The 18,149-nt window shown below is 43.1% G+C and overlaps 2 protein-coding genes across 9 annotated transcripts in view; both read left to right on the top strand.

The window, feature by feature from the left end:
- Positions 1-5,446, top strand: part of numb (NUMB endocytic adaptor protein) — a 65,702-nt gene extending 60,256 nt beyond the window's left edge. For 2 of the 3 annotated variants that reach the window (XM_083792298.1, XM_083792297.1), the window contains 3 exons: positions 734-877; positions 1,282-1,428; positions 3,358-5,446. In XM_083792298.1, coding sequence (XP_083648424.1) covers positions 734-877; positions 1,282-1,428; positions 3,358-4,124 — 1,058 coding nt within the window. In that variant the 3' untranslated portion in view covers positions 4,125-5,446. The remainder of the gene's footprint in view (positions 1-733; positions 878-1,281; positions 1,429-3,357) is intronic. The other variant, XM_083792299.1, reaches the window with a different exon arrangement.
- Positions 5,447-7,766: 2,320 nt separating this feature from the next.
- exd2 (exonuclease 3'-5' domain containing 2) lies at positions 7,767-15,391 on the top strand. 6 transcript variants are annotated; one of them, XM_083791416.1, is made up of 10 exons: positions 7,767-7,803; positions 8,325-8,401; positions 8,488-9,078; positions 9,272-9,528; positions 9,635-9,761; positions 9,925-10,220; positions 10,667-10,773; positions 12,144-12,279; positions 13,413-13,814; positions 13,996-15,391. In XM_083791416.1, exons 3-10 carry the CDS (start codon positions 8,521-8,523, stop codon positions 14,210-14,212), a joined length of 2,100 nt encoding a protein of 699 aa, XP_083647542.1. In that variant the 5' UTR covers positions 7,767-7,803; positions 8,325-8,401; positions 8,488-8,520; the 3' UTR covers positions 14,213-15,391. The 6 variants fall into 6 exon arrangements, with proteins under 6 accessions (XP_083647542.1, XP_083647541.1, XP_083647538.1 ...); XM_083791415.1 differs by having other exon boundaries at positions 8,488-9,102; XM_083791412.1 differs by having other exon boundaries at positions 8,488-9,117.
- The last annotated feature ends 2,758 nt before the right edge of the window (positions 15,392-18,149 follow it).

Here is an 18,149-nt window from a genome sequence, read left to right as displayed (position 1 = left end):
CCAAGATCTGTTCCCTCAAATCTCCTTTAGCTTTTTTTGCTCAAATGAAAGTGGGTGATGGGACACGGTGGCACAGTGGGTAGTGCTGTCGCCTCAAGCTAGAAGGTCCTGGTTTCGATTCCCGCTGGGGACGCTGTGGGCGCTGGGGGCGTGTTCTCTCCTCCATGTCATCAGTGCCCATATCCGAGGCGGGGTTGACGAAAGGGCCTTTCTGTGTGGAGTGTGCATGTTCTCCCCGTGTCCCCAAGTTAGGTACCCTCACAAAAAACATTTAGAATGTAATCCTGGTCTCTAAACTACCTCCCCCTGTCCAGCCGGGCGTCTGATGGAGGGGAAAGGAACTGGTCAGAATAACGTGTTCCTTCCACGTGCTACACCCGGCCGGGGAAACTCCCCCTGTCGGTGAAAAGAAGCAGCTTGGACTCCTCATGCATAGAAGGAAGCGTGAAGTCAGTCCGCAGCCCTCTCCAGGTTGGCAGAGGAAGTCCAGGATTACATTAGATAATTGACACTGGGGGTGAAAAAATGGGTTGCAAAATCGTGAGATAAAAATTATAAAAAAGAAAAGAAAAGAAAGTGGGTGGTTGTCGATCTCTCCCCTTCATATTTTCATCTTTATTTTGGCACATGGTTTCATTAGCTGAGTGAAGAAGGTGTAGGGGAGAAACATCCACAGGTCCCGTGTTACCCTTTATTGCTTCATTAGATTTGTTCTCTGTTGTTCCTTTTGCAGTCCCAGAAGTAGAAGGAGAAGGAGACAGCATCAGCTCGCTGTGCACCCAGATCACCACAGCGTTCAGCGGGCCCCCAGAGGACCCCTTCTCCTCGGCACCAATGCCTAAACCGGCCTCGTCCCCACAGTCTCCTGTCGCCCCAGGTAACCTCCTGACTTATTAAAGACTTATCTGTCCCAGGCGGGGAATTTAGTTTGGAGTGTGGCTTTAACACATGTTCACAACAGACAAATGAGACAAACTTTACAGAGAAATATAAGACATTTCAAATTGGCTTTATTAGACTCATTGAATTAGCTTAAGTGCAGAAAATTACAGAGGGACGTTGAAACATGTAGTGTTTCTGTCTATTTAAAATTGAATCTGTTAACATAATATTTTCTCAAATGTATAACAATATGTACAGGTATGTATGTATGTATGATGCATGTAAAAGACTTCTAATTCATTGCATGTGAATGTTACTGCATGTCTAATATTTAGCTTATGCTACGACATCCACATCACAAGCTTGCCCGTTCTAGCATATATCTCTTATCTGCTGTAGTGAACGGCACAGCTCCCGCCTTCCCTGTTGCGACTATTGCAGCTACTGCTACCGCTAACCCCCCAGTTCTGCCCCCTCCACTGCCTGCTCGAGACACTAACCCCTGGGCTAAGAGCCCAGCAACGGCCCCTGCCTCAGCCCAGCCAGGTAAGCAAGAGGGAGAGGAGCGGTTCACATGTGTCTCATCTCATCTCATTCACATGTTAATATGCATGTCATGTGATATGCTCTGGAGTATGCCGTTGAAATGAAATCCAAAGTCATATGCATGTTTCCAGTTGGTCTTGCACTAGTCTCTCACGTGTTTTCTATCGCACTATTGCACTGACTTTCTATGAAGTCTGATTGTCCCTGTATTTGGGGCAATTATATACTGTAAAGATTCAATGTTGAAGGTGGTGTAAGTGATATTTGTTTTGTTAAAATAGATGTCAGGAGAGAGTCTCCTGGAATTGGAAACAAAATAAATAACTAGAAAAAGTGCCCCTTGGGGCACAGGTTTCCACCAGGCCAGGTCAGGTTGTGGCCTCCTGGGGGCGCTATAATTGGCTGAATAGACCCGAAACCCCGATGACCTTGGGATACATCAGGATACGTCCCAGTTGCATCCATGCGATGTATTTTCGTTCTGAGGTATTCTATTTATAGTGACTCATAGGAATAGACTGTGACAACCAGGTATAGTCTGGTGACCACCGGACAGACGGGTGACAGGCGGAATGTAGACAGCACCCCGGGAACAGGTTGGGTTTGCGCCCCAGCCTGCATCCTCGGTGAGGAGGAAGCCCAAAAACCTTCGGTGAGGCCTTTAGGAGGGCCATTCGAGCCGCAAGTGGAGCCTGCAGTACTACCGTTGCCCAGCGGTGGAGCCTGCAGAACCATTGCGGCTATGATGTTCGCGAGACCCGAAACCCTGATGACCTTGGGATACATCACTGAGGATACGTCCCAGTTGCATCCATGCGATGTATTTTCGTTCTGAGCCCAAGGTGAAAAGGGTGCCATTTCTTCTGCGTCTTGGATAGCAATTGGATAATTTGAGGCATTTTGTTCCAAAAATGTTGGTGGCGCTATAACAGGCCAATGTGAAAAGGGTGGGATTTCCTCAGCCTAGTAGGAAAGTCTGTGAAAGATTTCACAGAAATTGCATGCAGCTTTTTGTTCCAAACTTTGAAAGCTAATGTTAGCCAATTAGGATGGAATATGAAATATCGGACAGATCCGTCTTGAACACATGACGTAATGTGTAAGGATTCTTTTTAATTAAAAAAAAGAAGAAGAATTTGTGGCTTTCACCTTTATTTTATATATTTTATGGAGGGACAGACAGTAGGCTGACAGGAAATGCGGAGAGAGATGGAGGGGTGACATGCAGTAAAGGCCGTCGGGATCGGGAGTCGAACCCGCGGCACACTGCCAGACTGGATTACCAGCCAAAGGTGCCTGGACCACTGAGCCATGGCCCAGGCCATACTGTGTAACGATTTGCAGGAGTTTTGGACAGAATCCGGAGGAGTAAGCAAAAAATGTGGTTTACAAATGTCTGCCTCATGGTGGCGCTATAACAGGCCGTTCTGGAACATTTGGGGCAGAGGTTCATCGTTGGCATCCAGGGACTGTGTGTGCAAAATTTGGCATGGACCAGGTTAACTGTGCCGGAGATTTGCTATAAACAGACGGACGGACGGACGGACACACACACGGACGGATGGAGTGCAAAACATACTCTCTCCCCATACCTTCGGCCTGGTGGAGACAATTAACAGACAAAATTGGAACTGGTGATGAATGAGCTTTTTAATCCAATCCAGGAGGTTCTCTCTCGTGATTGGACAAAATGGTTAACCCGACCTGAATATGTATTATTTATTAAGAGCTGGAGCGATAGGGAGACTCAACAAAAAAAAGGCACAAAATATAGAGCTTTAACTGAGTTTTAACGTTTATTTTAATGTTTTTAAAAGAAAATCACTAACGCTCTTTAATATTTCTGTGCCAATTTTACCAACACACACTCAGTTGTTTTCTATCATTGATCATTTCATTCACTCACTGTTAACTGCTTTCTGTCAACAGGAAGTGATTGGGCGACCCCTAACTCCGTGATTGTGGTTCCACCCACATCTTCTCCAGTTTTGCCCTCCCACAAACGCACGCCGTCGGAAGCCGACCGGTGGTTGGAAGAAGTGACCAAGTCTGTCCGAGCACCGGCAGTCCCTGCCCAGCATTTTGCCTCCCCTGTGCCTGTGGCCTCCGTAACACCCGTGGCCTTCATGTCCTCGCTACCCACCGCTGCAGTGCCCATTCTTCCCCCTCGCCAGCCAACCTACCACACCCAGGCCCAGGCTCCCTACCCGATGTCCAATGGCCTGCCATTTCCCCAGCCCAATGTGCCCGTGGTTGGCATCACGCCGTCGCAGATGGTGGCTAACGTGTTTGGCTCCGCTGTGCAGCCTCAGCCGCCCTTCTCGGTCCCTGTCCCGCCCATTGCCACCATACCACAGTATGACGCCCATACCGCAGTTCCTATCGGCAACGTCAGTCCATTCAACAAACCCCTGCAGTTGGCTGCGGCCATCCATGTCCCCGTCCCAGCCCCAGCTCCCTTCCAGCCGTCTAACGGCACTGCGGCCTTCAACGGGGCAGATGGCTGGGCCTCTGCCACCCACGCCTCAATACCGGCTCCGTCCTCCCCGGCCCAACAGCCCCCCTCCCAGCCGCCGGCAGACGCCTTCGAGGCCCAGTGGGCCGCACTGGAGAGCCGATCCCGCCAACGCACTACACCCTCACCCACAAACCCCTTCTCCAGTGAGCTGCACAAGACCTTCGAGATCCAGCTCTGAAGATTCGGGGGAGGAAGTGGGGGTTTAGCGTTTGGGGGGAGCAAAGATAAGGAAATGGACCGGTTGATGATAATACGTTGAGTAGAGAAGGCTGGGAAGAGACTGGAGAGAAGGGCGGAGACTGGACACTGCCCTCTGTCTCTCTTTCTCTCTCTCTCTCTCTCTCTCTCTCTCTCATTGCTTCTGTGGGCAAGCAGAGAGGGGAAAAGAAGCTGGGAGTATAATAAGTGGGGCATTCAGTAAATCATTATGGAAGCAAGAGCTCTGGACAAAAAACAAGTGGCAGTCATTAAGGGGCGCAGCTCACCAGGCATTTCATTAGCATCTGTATTATATTTGTTTTTGTCATCGCTTCGGATTGGCCGTGGTCACCCTGTGGAGAGCGGAGCTGAGCCCCCTCTAACCCCCTCTTCTCAGCCCCTACTATCTCAGGAGGGACACATAACGAGCAACTCGATTCAGGTGTAGTGCCTCCTATCCCCTCCCCTGTTCCCCACCACCTTCACTCTTCCCTAATGCAGCTCCTAACCTCCCCACCTCACCCCCCCCCCCCCCCTGGTTTGGCAGGAGACAAGACTCTTCCCTCACCTGGCAGATGAACTGCTGTAAGCACTGAGACGAGAGAACTGAGCTTCCAAGACAGACCAGAGGTTCTCATTAAAAAGAAAAGAAGAAAATAGACTTCAAAATCAGAAGAATAAAGAGAGAATGCCAAAATCTTTATTTTTATGCATTAAGTATATTTTAAATAGCTTTGAAAATCTTAACAGAAGAGTTGTAAGTAATCTTGCCAAAGGCAAAGGCTAGCTACAGTGAGATGAGTGGATGTGCGTGTATACAAGAAATGACCATATATATTATACATGAATATATATATATATATATGTATATCTATAAAGAATCTATCCAGTACACAGGCTCACGACAGTGCTAATTTGTAATGTGATGTAAAGAAAGGTTGTGTGAAGGGACAGCTGCTTTACGTTGATGTTTTTTATTTGGGGGTTTTACCTTATTTTTTTTCAAAGAATTATGTTTATTGACGTTCATTGCATCCTATGATTGGATGTTCAGCATCACACTGTAAATATAGGGTATCATTGCAGAAACAATCAACGCCCAGAAAACGGTGCCGGTGCCAGACTGGTTACCTCTTATACCAGTGGCTCTCTCTTTACTATCTTTTTTATTATTATTATTGTTTTAGTACTCCTCAGTACTTCTTAATTCATCTGTCTTAATTGTCAGTCTTCATTTCATTTGTTGCAATATCCTCATTTTGTATTTTAACACTATGCCCACCCCTGACCCCCCCCCCCCCCCCCACACACACACACACACACACACACACACACTCACACTCTATCTTGTTTTTAAATAGTTGATTTCTAAATTTATGTTTTGCACAAGCACTAAACATAGTTGATTATTTGACCTCACAGGGGACTATGACATAGTCTGTGGCTGCATTATCTATAAAAGCTGTGGCCAAAAGACAGGGTTGCTCTGCTCACCCCTAAAGCTACTAGCTACTGTACCACAATGTAGCTACCACTATAAAGCTACAATGTTGTGTTGGTTTTGGTCTACTGTTTGCAGCTGAAAGGACAGGGGAGATTCAATCAGTCTGTCTTTCATTGTCTGATTTTGCTTCATCAGGCTTTTATTGTTTGTTTTTTTAATCAAACCTGTGAATATGATCTATTCTCTGATCTTTTGTTTTTGCATTTTGTAATTATTTCATTTATTATATTCCACTTCTTTCCGGAAATATTGAAGCTAAAAGATTGAATAAATTGATGGTGGTAGAGGAAAATATATTTGTCTGTATTATTTACAAAATATGTATGTAGCACAGCATACTGTGAAACATTACCTAGAAAACTTCAACAGTGACTGTCCTATATGGAGCAGCTGGGAACACTCATCTGTGTGATGTGTGTATAACTTTAAACAGGTTCACGTGGTGCATATTCGATGCCGTTAAAGTAATCCTATGAAGATATGAGAATCTTTTCTGTCAAATAGTCATTGTTGAAGTTTCCTTTAATAAGAAGTTTCTTTCACATACAAAAGTTGGAGTTGAGCTGAGCACCAACTCGAGTACAATACCTTTAAACTGGAAGAAATCTGACTGGATCCCTTAATACAGTGAAACCTATTTAAACATGTCATAAGGCAAACAACATGGGTGACACGCAAGAACAAGTTCCCCAATATCAGCCCCCAGAGGCCATGTTACAGTTGCAACCAACCAACTGGACCATGTAGCCCCTTTCGGGACCCTTACCGTTTCTGAAGTTTAGCTGATGGTAGGGTCCCTGAGTAGTTCTTCCACTCTCCATGGGAGACAGATGTATATAGCCTCCGTTCACGCCGTGCTGCGCTCTGCTTGAGTGCCGGTGAGATGTTTCAACATCATGAGAAGTGAGGAAGAGAGAATTTCAGAGCAGCCAAAACTTAAAAAAAAAATACTTAACGCCATCGGCACTTAATGCCATTTCATACACGTTGCGGCGGTCTCCTATAGCCGTTTTATGCATCTTTGAAACATCTCACTGACACTCAAGCAGAGCGCAGCACGGCGTGGAGAGTGGAAGAACTACTCAGGGACCCTACCGTCGTCCAAACTTCAGAGACGGTAAGGGTCCCGAAAGGGGCTACTGGACCATGGTGGTTTGAGTGGGTGATATTTAAATAAGACAATGTTTGTTCAATATGTTTTCATCTCTGTGATTCCATGTTGCGTGAATGAATCATATCCATAAGACAATGGGGATCTCTCATCTCCCTGTATAAATGCATAAGTGTATATAAAATGTATAACTACTATACTTATAAATGTAAGTGAATGTTGGCAAATAAGTATAGGAAGTATAGGAAGACTGAAGCAGAGGTGGAGACTTAAGTGGAGGAAGGGGAGAAGTGTTGCAGTGAGTAGAAGAACAGTCCCTCAAGTTTTGAAATGTACTACAAATGGATGCAGACATGCAGTTGTGGGGACATACTCGACTGTATTCTTTCTACTCTCCTGCGGCTGCTATCACTTCTTGGGTGTGTCCTGTAACTCCTGTTACCACAAACCCATGTTTTTGAAGGCAACACAACTCCAAAGCTTTATAGGCTACTTAACCTCTCTGTGTCTAGTCTGTCTGTGTCTCGCTCTCTCTCCCCCATTGTCATGATACAAAAGCATATGGAAAAACAAAAAGGTATGCACATCCCCACAGTTCTTAAAATTAAGGGAAAGTTCTCCCATGCTTTATTTGAACCCTTGCATGGACGAAAAGTTCTTGTTTGTTAAATTAAATAAGCAGAGCAGTAGTATTGCATGTGGACATCATGATACAAAAGCAAACATACACATATACAGTATAGCCTAAATATAGTTATATAGTATGAAATATAACTATAGGGCAGGCCTGTGGAACAAAGTTGCTCACTGCAGTAAATCTGCATGGCCTGTCAGAGGATGATTATATATAACATGTCTACTTACTTATGTTATGAACATAACATAAGTAACAACTTATGTTCTAGCTCTGGTCCCAGAGCTAAGAACAATCCATACATCCATCCATCCACTGGCGGCGCTAGCTGCCCATATCCCATCATCATTATAAATACAGCCCGGAAGAGCTGGCTGGGAGGACAAGCAGCAGCCAGTCACTAAGGTGCTGTGAAACGCAAAGGTAAGGTGTGAAATATACAACGAATAACAGAAGTGTGTCTGTTTTTCCAGAGGTGTCAGTGTTCCTCAGACAGTGTAAACCAAACCTTCGTTATTGCGTATTCTGTCTGGACTCTGAACTCCCTACAGCTTGTTAGTTAGCCTAGCTTAACCTCAGTGAGTGCGTGCAGCAATAGAACCTCGTATATCGACGTTACATGGAAGTTGGCACACGTCCAACTGACAACGAAATAGATGACGGGATGGAATTAAGTCTGTGCGTTTTGTCCTCCAGCTCCAGCGTTGCTGGTTTTAAACGGTCTTACTACCTACTGTTACTGGCTAACGTTAGCAGCCTTAAATGCCAACGTAAATAGATGAGTACCCCTCGTTGGGTTTGTATGGAGGTATAGTCTCGAGACACTGTTGACTTGCGTCAAGTTCAAAGGAAAAGAGGGCGCTGTTTTTCCTTTATTCTTTTAACAGTTACAATGCTTTGATGTTAATCAAAAAAGACCGTGTGTGCGCAGTGCTGACCGAGTGTAATGGTTTACAGGGGGATGCAGAACCAGAGTGGCAAAGGAGCCCATTGACGACGAGGCAAAAGGTAGCATTTTGGTGTTCATTAATTGTAGGGCTCATCGCATGTTGATCTGGCCACCAATGGCAACTACAACTGTGTTACCATTCTAGGTTTGCAATTTTTCATCCTGCTAAAGGAGACGAATGCCACTAAAAGCTGTGATGACACCACGAGGGTCCCTAACCACCATTCTAACAACAATGATAGGAGCCTCTTTGGGAGGGCTCATATTATGGCGGGTGTTTCGGACGCAGAGAAAGAAGCTGCCTCCCGTTCAGGAGGTAGCTCAACTTGTTCGTCCCGTCAAAGAAGAAGTTACGACTGTGGAGTGCCAGTCTACAAAAACCTTAGCTCAACCTGCTTCGTGTCCTGTCAAAGAAGAAGTTACCACTGTGGAGTGTCTGTCTGCACAAATTGTAGCTCAACAACCTGTGTCATCATCAACTCCTGTCAAAAAAGAACTTAAGGCCTTGGATTGTCGGCCTACTCCAACACTACATTGCATTGAAAAGGAAATTGAAGCTGTTAGTTGTCAAACCGCAACTGCTCAACTGTCTCCTTCTGTTTGGCTGCCGTCTCCTGAGCAGCTGCTGGGGGTGAAGCCAGTGATTGTGAGCTCTGAAGAACAGTGGGACCATCTGTGGCCCTCGCTGCAAAAGGAACTGTCCCTCTTCCCTGTCCTCGGCCTCGACTGTGAATGGGTAAAGCACAACGCCGTAATGGCCGTAAGACATTCTTCAGTAAAATGCTTTTTTTGTTTTAATTTCAAATTTTCTTCTGTTTTTTGCTAGTTGGCAGTTTTATAAGCTGTTATCTGACCTGTGCGAATCATTAACCTACTCATCTTCCTCAAAATGTGTCATTTTTATTAATCGTTTTGTTTTCCTGCACTAGGTTTCAGTAAACGGCAGAGTATCTGCAGTCTCCCTGCTGCAGATTGCATCCTACTCGGGCCTTTGTATACTGGTGAGGCTGGTGTCCTTCCGTGGTGGCCAGCAGTCCTTCCCACTCAGCCTGATTGAAGTCCTCCGCGACCCCCATATCCTGAAGGTTGGCGTGGGCTGCTATGAAGACGGGAAGCGTCTGACCCAGGAATATGGCCTGTCATTAGGGGGGAAGGTCGACCTGCGCTACCTTGCCTTAAGACAGGGGTACAGCACTGTTGTGACTCATTTCAGGTGTCGGGGAGTCTCCTCACTCTTAAAGGATTTTCATGCCTGTCTTTTGTTTCATTAACCCCTGTCTTCCCATTTGCAGGCAAGTTGCATTGAATAATGGCCTCAGTCTGCAGTCGCTGGCTGCAGATGTGTTGAATGTGTCTCTTGACAAATCCCTGAAGTTGCGATGCAGTGACTGGGAGGCTGACCAGCTGACCCTGGAGCAGGTGTTTTGCTGTTCCATTGGTATTGTAACACAGGATGCTCAAAATGCATCCTGTTCATTTATGTTCCCATCTAACGAGTTTATAGTTGACCCATTCAATATGGCTTAGAAGTTGTTTTTTTTTATAATCGGCCAGTAATATATGATTTTCATTGTGACTCTAGATGACATATGCAGCCAGAGATTCCCAGGTCTCCATCGCCATCTTCTTCCATCTCCTGGGCCTTAACCCTGGAGCCAGCTCCCCAGCAACTACTGGGTGTACCTACTCTCAGCTGGCTGCCTGCTGCCAGGGCCTGATTGATGTGCCCTTCAGACAACGGACAGTAGAGGGGAAAACCGCAGTTGGAGAGCGGAGACAGAGACTCAGAAAACCACCTTGTGATAGCCCAGAATCTGGAGATCAGCAAGTCCCAGACCCTCGTAAAAACAATAAGAAAAAGCCAGGCTATTCTGCCAGGTGAGAGAGTTGACCACACTATATTACACTATATATATATATACTGCATATATAATTATATATTTTTTGTTAAACAGCTATTTCTATGCATTTGGGCTTTTCATCCACAGGGAAAACTGACTTTAGGAAAGCTACAGTAAAGATAAGATAAAAACGCTGTTTGCATTGCTGTGTGGACAAAATCTTTTTTTTTTTTTTGTGTCTGCTATCTTGTGTTTGTGTGACATAAAATTTAAATGACGAGTGATCTATTGGCAAGACCTATAATGATGGTTAAAATGATGAGCCCTCTCAGTCCAGGATTTCTGGAGGGCTAGATGGACCAGGAAACAAAATAAATAAAACTGAAATCAGTTTGAAAGTAAAAGAAACTGATATCTGACAAATAAAAATGTGATCAATATCTATTTGAGTACCCACTTTTACTCTTCTGTGCTTCTGAACAGGAAATCGCCTCTGTATGACAACTGCTTCCTACATGCCCCAGACGGCCAGCCACTGTGTACCTGTGACAAAAAGAAAGCTATGTGGTACCTGTCCAAAGGAATAGGAGGTACGCTAGAGAACCTACATGAATTCAAAGTAAAACTCATCTTAAATGATGTAACTTTATAATAATATTTTGCCATTTTTGTTTAATTCCAATTAGAACTGTTTGTTCCTGTTTTCCTTAATACAATCGGCGCCGGGATTTCTTTCAAAATAACAGCCCGGGGTGCCGCGCAGATATGGCAGATTTTACTCTGTAAGCCCCCCTTCCGTTCCGGACAAAAACCAGGAGGAATATTTTTGCTTGCTTACCTCGCTATCATTACGATAAAGCCACTGAATAATCCCTCGTGTTCATATTTTGAACGAGAGGAATGTTTTTTTTTTTTTTTTTTTTTTTTTTTTAGATTTTTTTTTTTGCGGCTTACGCCTTTTTTATTGATTTTTGAAGGGACAGACAGTAGGCTGACAGGAAACGGGAGAGAGATGGGGGGATGACATGCAGTAAAGGCCGTGTCGGGTCCGGGAGTCGAACCCGCGGCACACTGCGACTGGATTACCAGTCCGGTGCCCAGACCGTTACGCTACGGCCTGGGCCGAGAGGCATGTTTAAGTCAGAAATGAAGAGCTTAGTATATCCATCAGGTCAAAACCACGGAGAGCTTCCTAGATTAGCAGATACGAGGCATTCTTTCTGATCCTTTTATAGATGCACCAGAACATTAGGCTAGAGTCTAGCCGCTAGACGCCTGCTTTATAGATGCACCAAATCATTAGGCTAGAGTCACTAGACTACTCCTTTCGCAGTTTTCTGATGTGGTCTAAAGCGGATATGCTGTAACTTAACTGAAATTGGATAATCCGACAAGTTTCTTCACATAGCGTAACTGGTGACAATATTACGGTATTCGATTCTGCATTAATTTGTGGGGGTGGGGGGGGGGGGTGAGTTCAGAAATTAAAATCTGCCTTTACTCCACTTGGAAAGTGTGGGTGCACTGTGAGATTGGTGTAGATTAGAAAGATGTCACAAAACTCCACACAGTGGTTGTCGTCACTCGTGAGTCATGATATCCAAGTAAATTGACCATCGGTTCAAGTGCTGGCTGTAGTGTACAGTACAGTACACACTGCTTGGCTGTAGTGTACAGTACACACTGCTTGGCTGTAGTGTACAGTACACACTGGCTCAAGTCTATAGCCTCGCCAAAATCTATGCGAGGCATGGTGGGCGAGTTTTAGCTTCCAGAACACGAGTGTTCTTCTGTGGCAGTATGAAATAATTAGTTTAGAATTTCTTCATTTCAGGGAACCTTCCCGAAACAAAATGACTATCTTTATGATGTCTTTTTTTGTATTTATGTTGCACTCATTGTAAATGAACTAATAGCCAAAATGTACCGTGAATGTATTTCTTGTGTCGTTGTGATCCAGAGCTCCAAAGTGAAGACCCATTCATAGTACGGTTGCTGTTTGAACCCTCGGGACGTCCTGATTCTCATCAGGATTACTATCTCACAGCCAAGGAGAATCTCTGCGTTGTGTGTGGCAAAGCTGATTCGTACATTAGGTTAGTTTCAATTTTCTTTTTTCCCAAATTAAACATTTTATGTATGCTATAGTTCTGGGCTGGGCAACCTATTCTTGCATGAGATTTGCATGGCCAGCACCAGACAAGTGAAAACCGCCACTGCTTTTATGTCTTATTGTAGGCTGCTAATTAGACTAATGCAACCCTTGTTTAATAATATATCATTATACTACTAGACTGGTGCCCATCTGGGCCCCTCCTAAAACATGATCAGGTACTATGATTATACTAGGAGAAAGGGGGGGGGGGGGAATGATATTGTGGATTGGGATGATATTGATTATAACCAAAAATACACAGGGAAGACTTATTTAAAAATTCTAACCACACCTGGGGGTCTATTAGAGTAATGTGAACTCATAGATGGGAGTACAAAATTCACAGCACTCCATCTTTAAACTGCACGTGTAAGATACTTATACTCATTGGCATATCATATATGCCTTGAAGAAATAGTTACTTACTAGTGCTGCATTTTTTATTTGAGTGCTTTTAATGATGGGAGTTATTAAAAAGAAAGATAGAAAAGGAACCACCGCTCATCTGCTGAAAAAAACTTTAGAGAGGTGCTGGAGCCACAAAAGGAGTATTAGGAAAAATAAAGGGAAGCTCCGCACACTCAGATCTGCGCACAATCAGTTTATTTTTGGCAAGCTTTCGGTCTTCTTCAGGCATGACTCTTCCGGCGTACTTCCTCTCCCAGTGTAAATTCTTCCACCCTCCCGTCGACACGCATCCAACGAACTGGAGCGGCCAATGAGGAATCTATATATTTTTATCATGGTGTCTCTTCCTGAACTGATACTCGATGCGTCTCTATGCGTAGCCTGGAACTAAATGGATAACACTTAGACCATTGATATGCTGGTGTAATTGGACAGCTGGCGGTATGAGGGAATATTTTTGTCAGAGTTTTCAAATTGCTCTGATCAAAAAAGTCCTTTGGCATTGATCGATCTAAACAACATGCTTGCCCACCCCTGCTATAGGTGTTCAAGTCGAGTGAGTCATTTAAAAAAATTGTTTTATCACTTATTTCCACAAGCGCTTAAATCCACCAGACGCATAATCCCAATTGATTGAATCTCTTTATTGTGTTACTTGTCCTATAGGAAAAACATTGTGCCACATGAGTACAGGCGTCATTTCCCCAACGAGATGAAGGACCACAACTCCCATGACATCCTGCTGCTGTGCACCGCCTGCCATGCTGCCTCCAACGTCCATGACAACATGCTCAAGCAACAGCTGGCCGAGGAGTACGGCGCCCCCCAGGGGTGCGAGGAGGGAGTGCGCGTGCTGGAGAACTCAGACCGGCGGCGCGTGCGCTCGGCTGCTCGGGCCCTTCTCACTGCCAGGGACAGCCTGCCGGACAACCGACGCGAGGAACTGGAGGCTGTCGTTAGAGGGTTTTATTGCGATGTTGAGTCGGAGGCAGAAAGTGTGCAGAGTGATGAGTGGAATGCGCCACTAAGTCCACATGCGCTGCAGACGGCTTCAGGCCTTGAGACCAGGTGAGACCCAGCTGGACCCGGTCCACACTATTAACAGAAGCTCTACATTTCCAGTAGGGGCAAGTGTATACATTTCTCATGGTAAATGTATAGATCTGCTAGGTTAGGGTAAAAGAATTGTTAAACACTCATGCAGACACAGTTAATCTTATGTGGCTTTTTTCTGTCCCTACATCAAAAGGATTTTCAATGAGGCCTACATACCCCATGGGCTGAAGGTGGTGTGTGCCAATGCAGAGAAAGGCCTGCGAGGCCTGATGGAGCTGGAACGCCGCTGGCGACAACATTTCCTCACATACATGAAGCCCCGTCACTTGCCCCCCCTTTGGTCTGTATACCACAACCACAGCAAGTTCCTGTTAAAGTACGGAGAGAACCTCCCTATCCATCTCAATTGAACCAACAACTGCCCCGGCTGGCACAGGATGGGAAAGACAACATGTTAGCCAGGTTGAGGACATTTTGAATTTTGACTCGTCCAAAAGGATGCACACACAAATATAACTCTGTCTGAACGAACTCTAGTCTACCATCCCAGTGTCTGAATGAACTCTAGTCTACCACCCTGGTGTCTGAATGAACTTGACCCAGAGACCAGCTGGCCCAAAACCCTAGCCTGGCATTAGTCAGACTGATAATGTGGATTCACTTGCATGTTGCTCCATGTTATCAGTCTGGCTAATGCCTGGCTACCAAAACACTATAACAAGGAGAGGAAGAGGAACGCCAGCCACTAACTTTACATGAACACTTATTTTTGTATTTAAAAAAAAAAAAAGGAAAAAAAATCCAAAGGTTATAGAATAAGATTATTTTAGAATTTGCTGCAGCCAGCTCTGGAATTTCTCCCAAAATGTATTTAAACTATTTATAGTTCCCTGTGCAGACTTGCAGCCCTAACCGTTATGAATTTGTTTGCTTTGCAGAGAAAATGTATTTTACACTACTGATAATTCAGTTTGTCTTATGAGATCAGGATTTGGGTTTACAAAGGTCTTGAAGTTTGAAGAGTTCAGTTCATCCCCGCTTCCTATATTTAAAAGTTGAACTTGGACTCAAAAAGGCTTCTGAGAAACCCCTCCTGTGATATGAATTAAAGTCTGATTATCATCCATCAGTATTTATTTGGAAGTGGAGAGAAAGCTAGGCTGAGAAATGTAAAATGAATGGAAAGTTAAAAACCCAGAACGTGAGGTCAACATGTCTTGCATCTGATCCCCTCTTCAGTTAGGACACCTCAATGGCACGTGTTTTAGTGTGCCTCTTAATCCCCTAACGAGACGTGACACAGAATCAGAACATGAGCTCATTGCTTCTTTTTTTTTTTTTTTACTAGCACCATTCCAACTATTTTAGATGTTTTACCATGTCGTAAGCTTAACTGTCTTTACTTGAATTTGACAATAAGATAATGTGCCAATTCATTGTCTTCAAAAAGTAGCTGAATTATGACAATGGCCTTATAACCAAAACCCTCTTTTGCAGTGCATCATTTATTCATGTTTTGAGCATGGCTGCTTTATTTATACTAAAATTTAAATGGTCAACCAGCAGATTTATGTTATTTGTCTTGATCAAACCCCTCGTTGGTTTTTTCCCTTTAATTAAAATAAAGTTATTTGTATTCTCCAGCGCAAATGTATGGAATCCATTATTGTGGAGAGTGTGTGTGTGTGTGTGTGTGTGTGTGTGTGTGTGTGCCAACAACAATGACTACAAAACATTTTCAGTTTTCTTTATTTCTTACAAAATCACAGTTTAATAAATAGTCTGTAAAAATGAGTACAAAAGTGTTTAGTTAACATTTTATATATGAATCACTCATGACATTCGGGTCAAAGGAGTGTTTACTTGGATTATGTTTTTCTCTCTAGTTTACAATCTAGTTTTGCTGAATTAAGGCCTCTTGATTTTGGCATCAGAACAATCTGTTAGACAAATGGTTTCCGAAGTTGAAGTAGATTACAAACATGGCCTCCCCTGGTTTCACAGTCCAGTCAGAAACTAAACATTTTAAACAAATGATGCAAAATGGCTCAACATGCTGATGTGACTTCTGTATGGGCATGTATTCAATAATGATCATGATCATGTTTCACACTGCAGACATGGAAATGATAATGGCACATGAGTCTGCTTCAGTAAAGGGAACTTTAATCAAATGTATTTCTAGGTTGTAAACTGTATGATGATGGATTGCATTTTCATTGGCCTTGAACATTCAGGATTTGCATTAAGACAAGGGTGCATGTGTCTTGAGAGAAATTTCTCAGAATAACAACCTAAAAATCCATTTAAGTTATTTTTTTAACGAAGCATGCGTTGACAAGGGGTGCAAATCCCCCCCCCCCCCCCCCCCCTGTGCTCTGACATCTTTACTGCATTAGACCTTAAACCCCGCTTGGGGTGGATGCACACTTCAACATTAGATTTTTCTGTTCATTTGGCTCTCAACTATGCTGTAGATTAATGTGGAGCTGATTCTGGGCAGGATTCTGATAGTGTATCCACTCTGGCTGCTGGGGTTTCAACAATTCTCAATGCTAAATTACTGCATATTATAACAACTCCTTTTGTTCATTCCAGCTGAAGACTTTTTTTTTTCTTTTTAACTACAAAAACGTATTTAAAAAAAGAAAGACAAATTGCAATTCAAGAAAGGAAGGCCTTTTTCATATAACACCTGATCTCTCAAAGTATTTCTAGATGGACAGTTTGAAATGTCACATTTTGAAAGTATAGTTACAATCAGATTAAATGTTACAATGTCTGAAGAATTTTATACCAAAATATTGTTTACATATTCATTTTGGTAGAGATAAAAAGAATTACCTGAACTTTAAATAGCTTTACAAAATAGAGGATCCCTTCTGTAAAAAGTAATCTATTCAACCTAGACTTTAAGTTGTGGTCCTTTTTTTTTAAAGTATGTACTTTACGGTACATGTTCAATCGTTTCAAGAGAATCTAGCTGTGATTTTAAAATGGTATATCTCATTTTGGAATGAAACACTTCATTAGAAAACGTTATCTTCAATTAGTCACGCTGCTTTGCAGTATCCACTCGTTTCCTTAAATGTACACTCAATTAAAATAAGGCATATACTAAGAATAATTTCTAATTAGTTGTCAAACATTGACCCACAACTACATTTCAAACAAAATATTTTGAAGCAGATTTAAAATTCATAAATAAATAAAATGACATTATTGAGCTTCTAGAAGGACTTACATTAACGTTTCTTAAGGGAGCATGAAACAAATCATGGTATTGTTATGGCCTTCCGTGTTCTCTTGTGGACAGGTTACAAACATTTAGTGAAAATAATTTATACACACAACAATATAAAGATTGTCACATTAACATAAAATGTTGCAAATTATCACATTACTGTGGCTTGGGAAAACAAAACAAACTTCACCTATAAGTACAATGAACAAAAAGCAAATGATTAAAAACAAAACAACCGCAACATGTGGTTGCGAAGCTGACTATTAAAGTTTTTTGGTAGGCTGTGACATGGTGCAAGAAGAGAAGCTCTAATGCTGCTGTCAAGGAAAAACACACTTCTGCTAAAGAAATTCCCACACCGGTTAATCTAAATTACAAGACGCTTAGTCCTTAAAATCTGTTAAAACCTAATTTCAAAAAAATGCATGGCAGTCAAAGAGTTCAAATATAGTGTGCACACTTGTGCATTTAACCATGAAATGTTAAGGAGAATCCAAGGGCTCTGAGCTGCCAGGGTTACGCAAAGATGATATATACATTTTATTATTCAATAAATATTAAATATGCGGAATGTTGTCTTGGGTCCTAGAAATGTAAAGGTAGCCTAATCCCACCAGATATTTCTTCAAGATGTATGGTCTATGCTGGACAACATTAAGCAGGACAGGCAAAGATCTCCCCTTCTACTGCACCACCACTCCTAACAACCCTATCTCCTTATTATTGCTTGCATCTTAATACATATGGGAACTGCTGTTGTCTTTGAAGGCAGACAGAAATACTATAAATATATCTCAGTCAGACTCCAGCATGGGTGATAAAACATTGTTGTTGAATCATTGTCAATCTTTTGGGTTATTCTTTTTTGTAATTATTTTGTTCTCTTTATCTGGACAGGCTCAGATCAATGACATGTAATGGGTAAGAGACACAACATGTAATGTTTATTTTGCTGGTGTATTCAGGATGTAGCAGGTTGCCAATTCTTTGGGGTTTGTTTGATAAGCAAAGATGCAGCCTGCCAGATTTCATGTTGCTGTCCAGACACAGAATGCAAAGTTTCACAAAAGCAATGAGATGCTCAATCTCAAACAAACGGTAGC

The sequence above is a fragment of the Protomyctophum parallelum genome (genome assembly GCF_964188405.1).
Source record: "Protomyctophum parallelum genome assembly, chromosome: 20".
NCBI lineage: Eukaryota > Metazoa > Chordata > Actinopteri > Myctophiformes > Myctophidae > Protomyctophum > Protomyctophum parallelum.
The sequence above is the reverse complement of the archived record's forward strand: the minus strand, read 5'-3'. Positions and strand labels throughout refer to the sequence as shown.

What these genes read in the sequence shown, in the direction of transcription:
- exd2 (XM_083791412.1), top strand. Translation starts at nt 8,521, where the DNA reads ATGCCACTAAAAGCTGTGATGACACCACGAGGGTCCCTAACCACCATT. An exon ending in TACCTTGCCTTAAGACAGGG is followed by an intron (nt 9,529 to 9,634) that starts GTACAGCACTGT and finishes TCCCATTTGCAG; the next exon opens with GCAAGTTGCATTGAATAATG. An exon ending in GCTTCAGGCCTTGAGACCAG is followed by an intron (nt 13,815 to 13,995) that starts GTGAGACCCAGC and finishes CTACATCAAAAG; the next exon opens with GATTTTCAATGAGGCCTACA.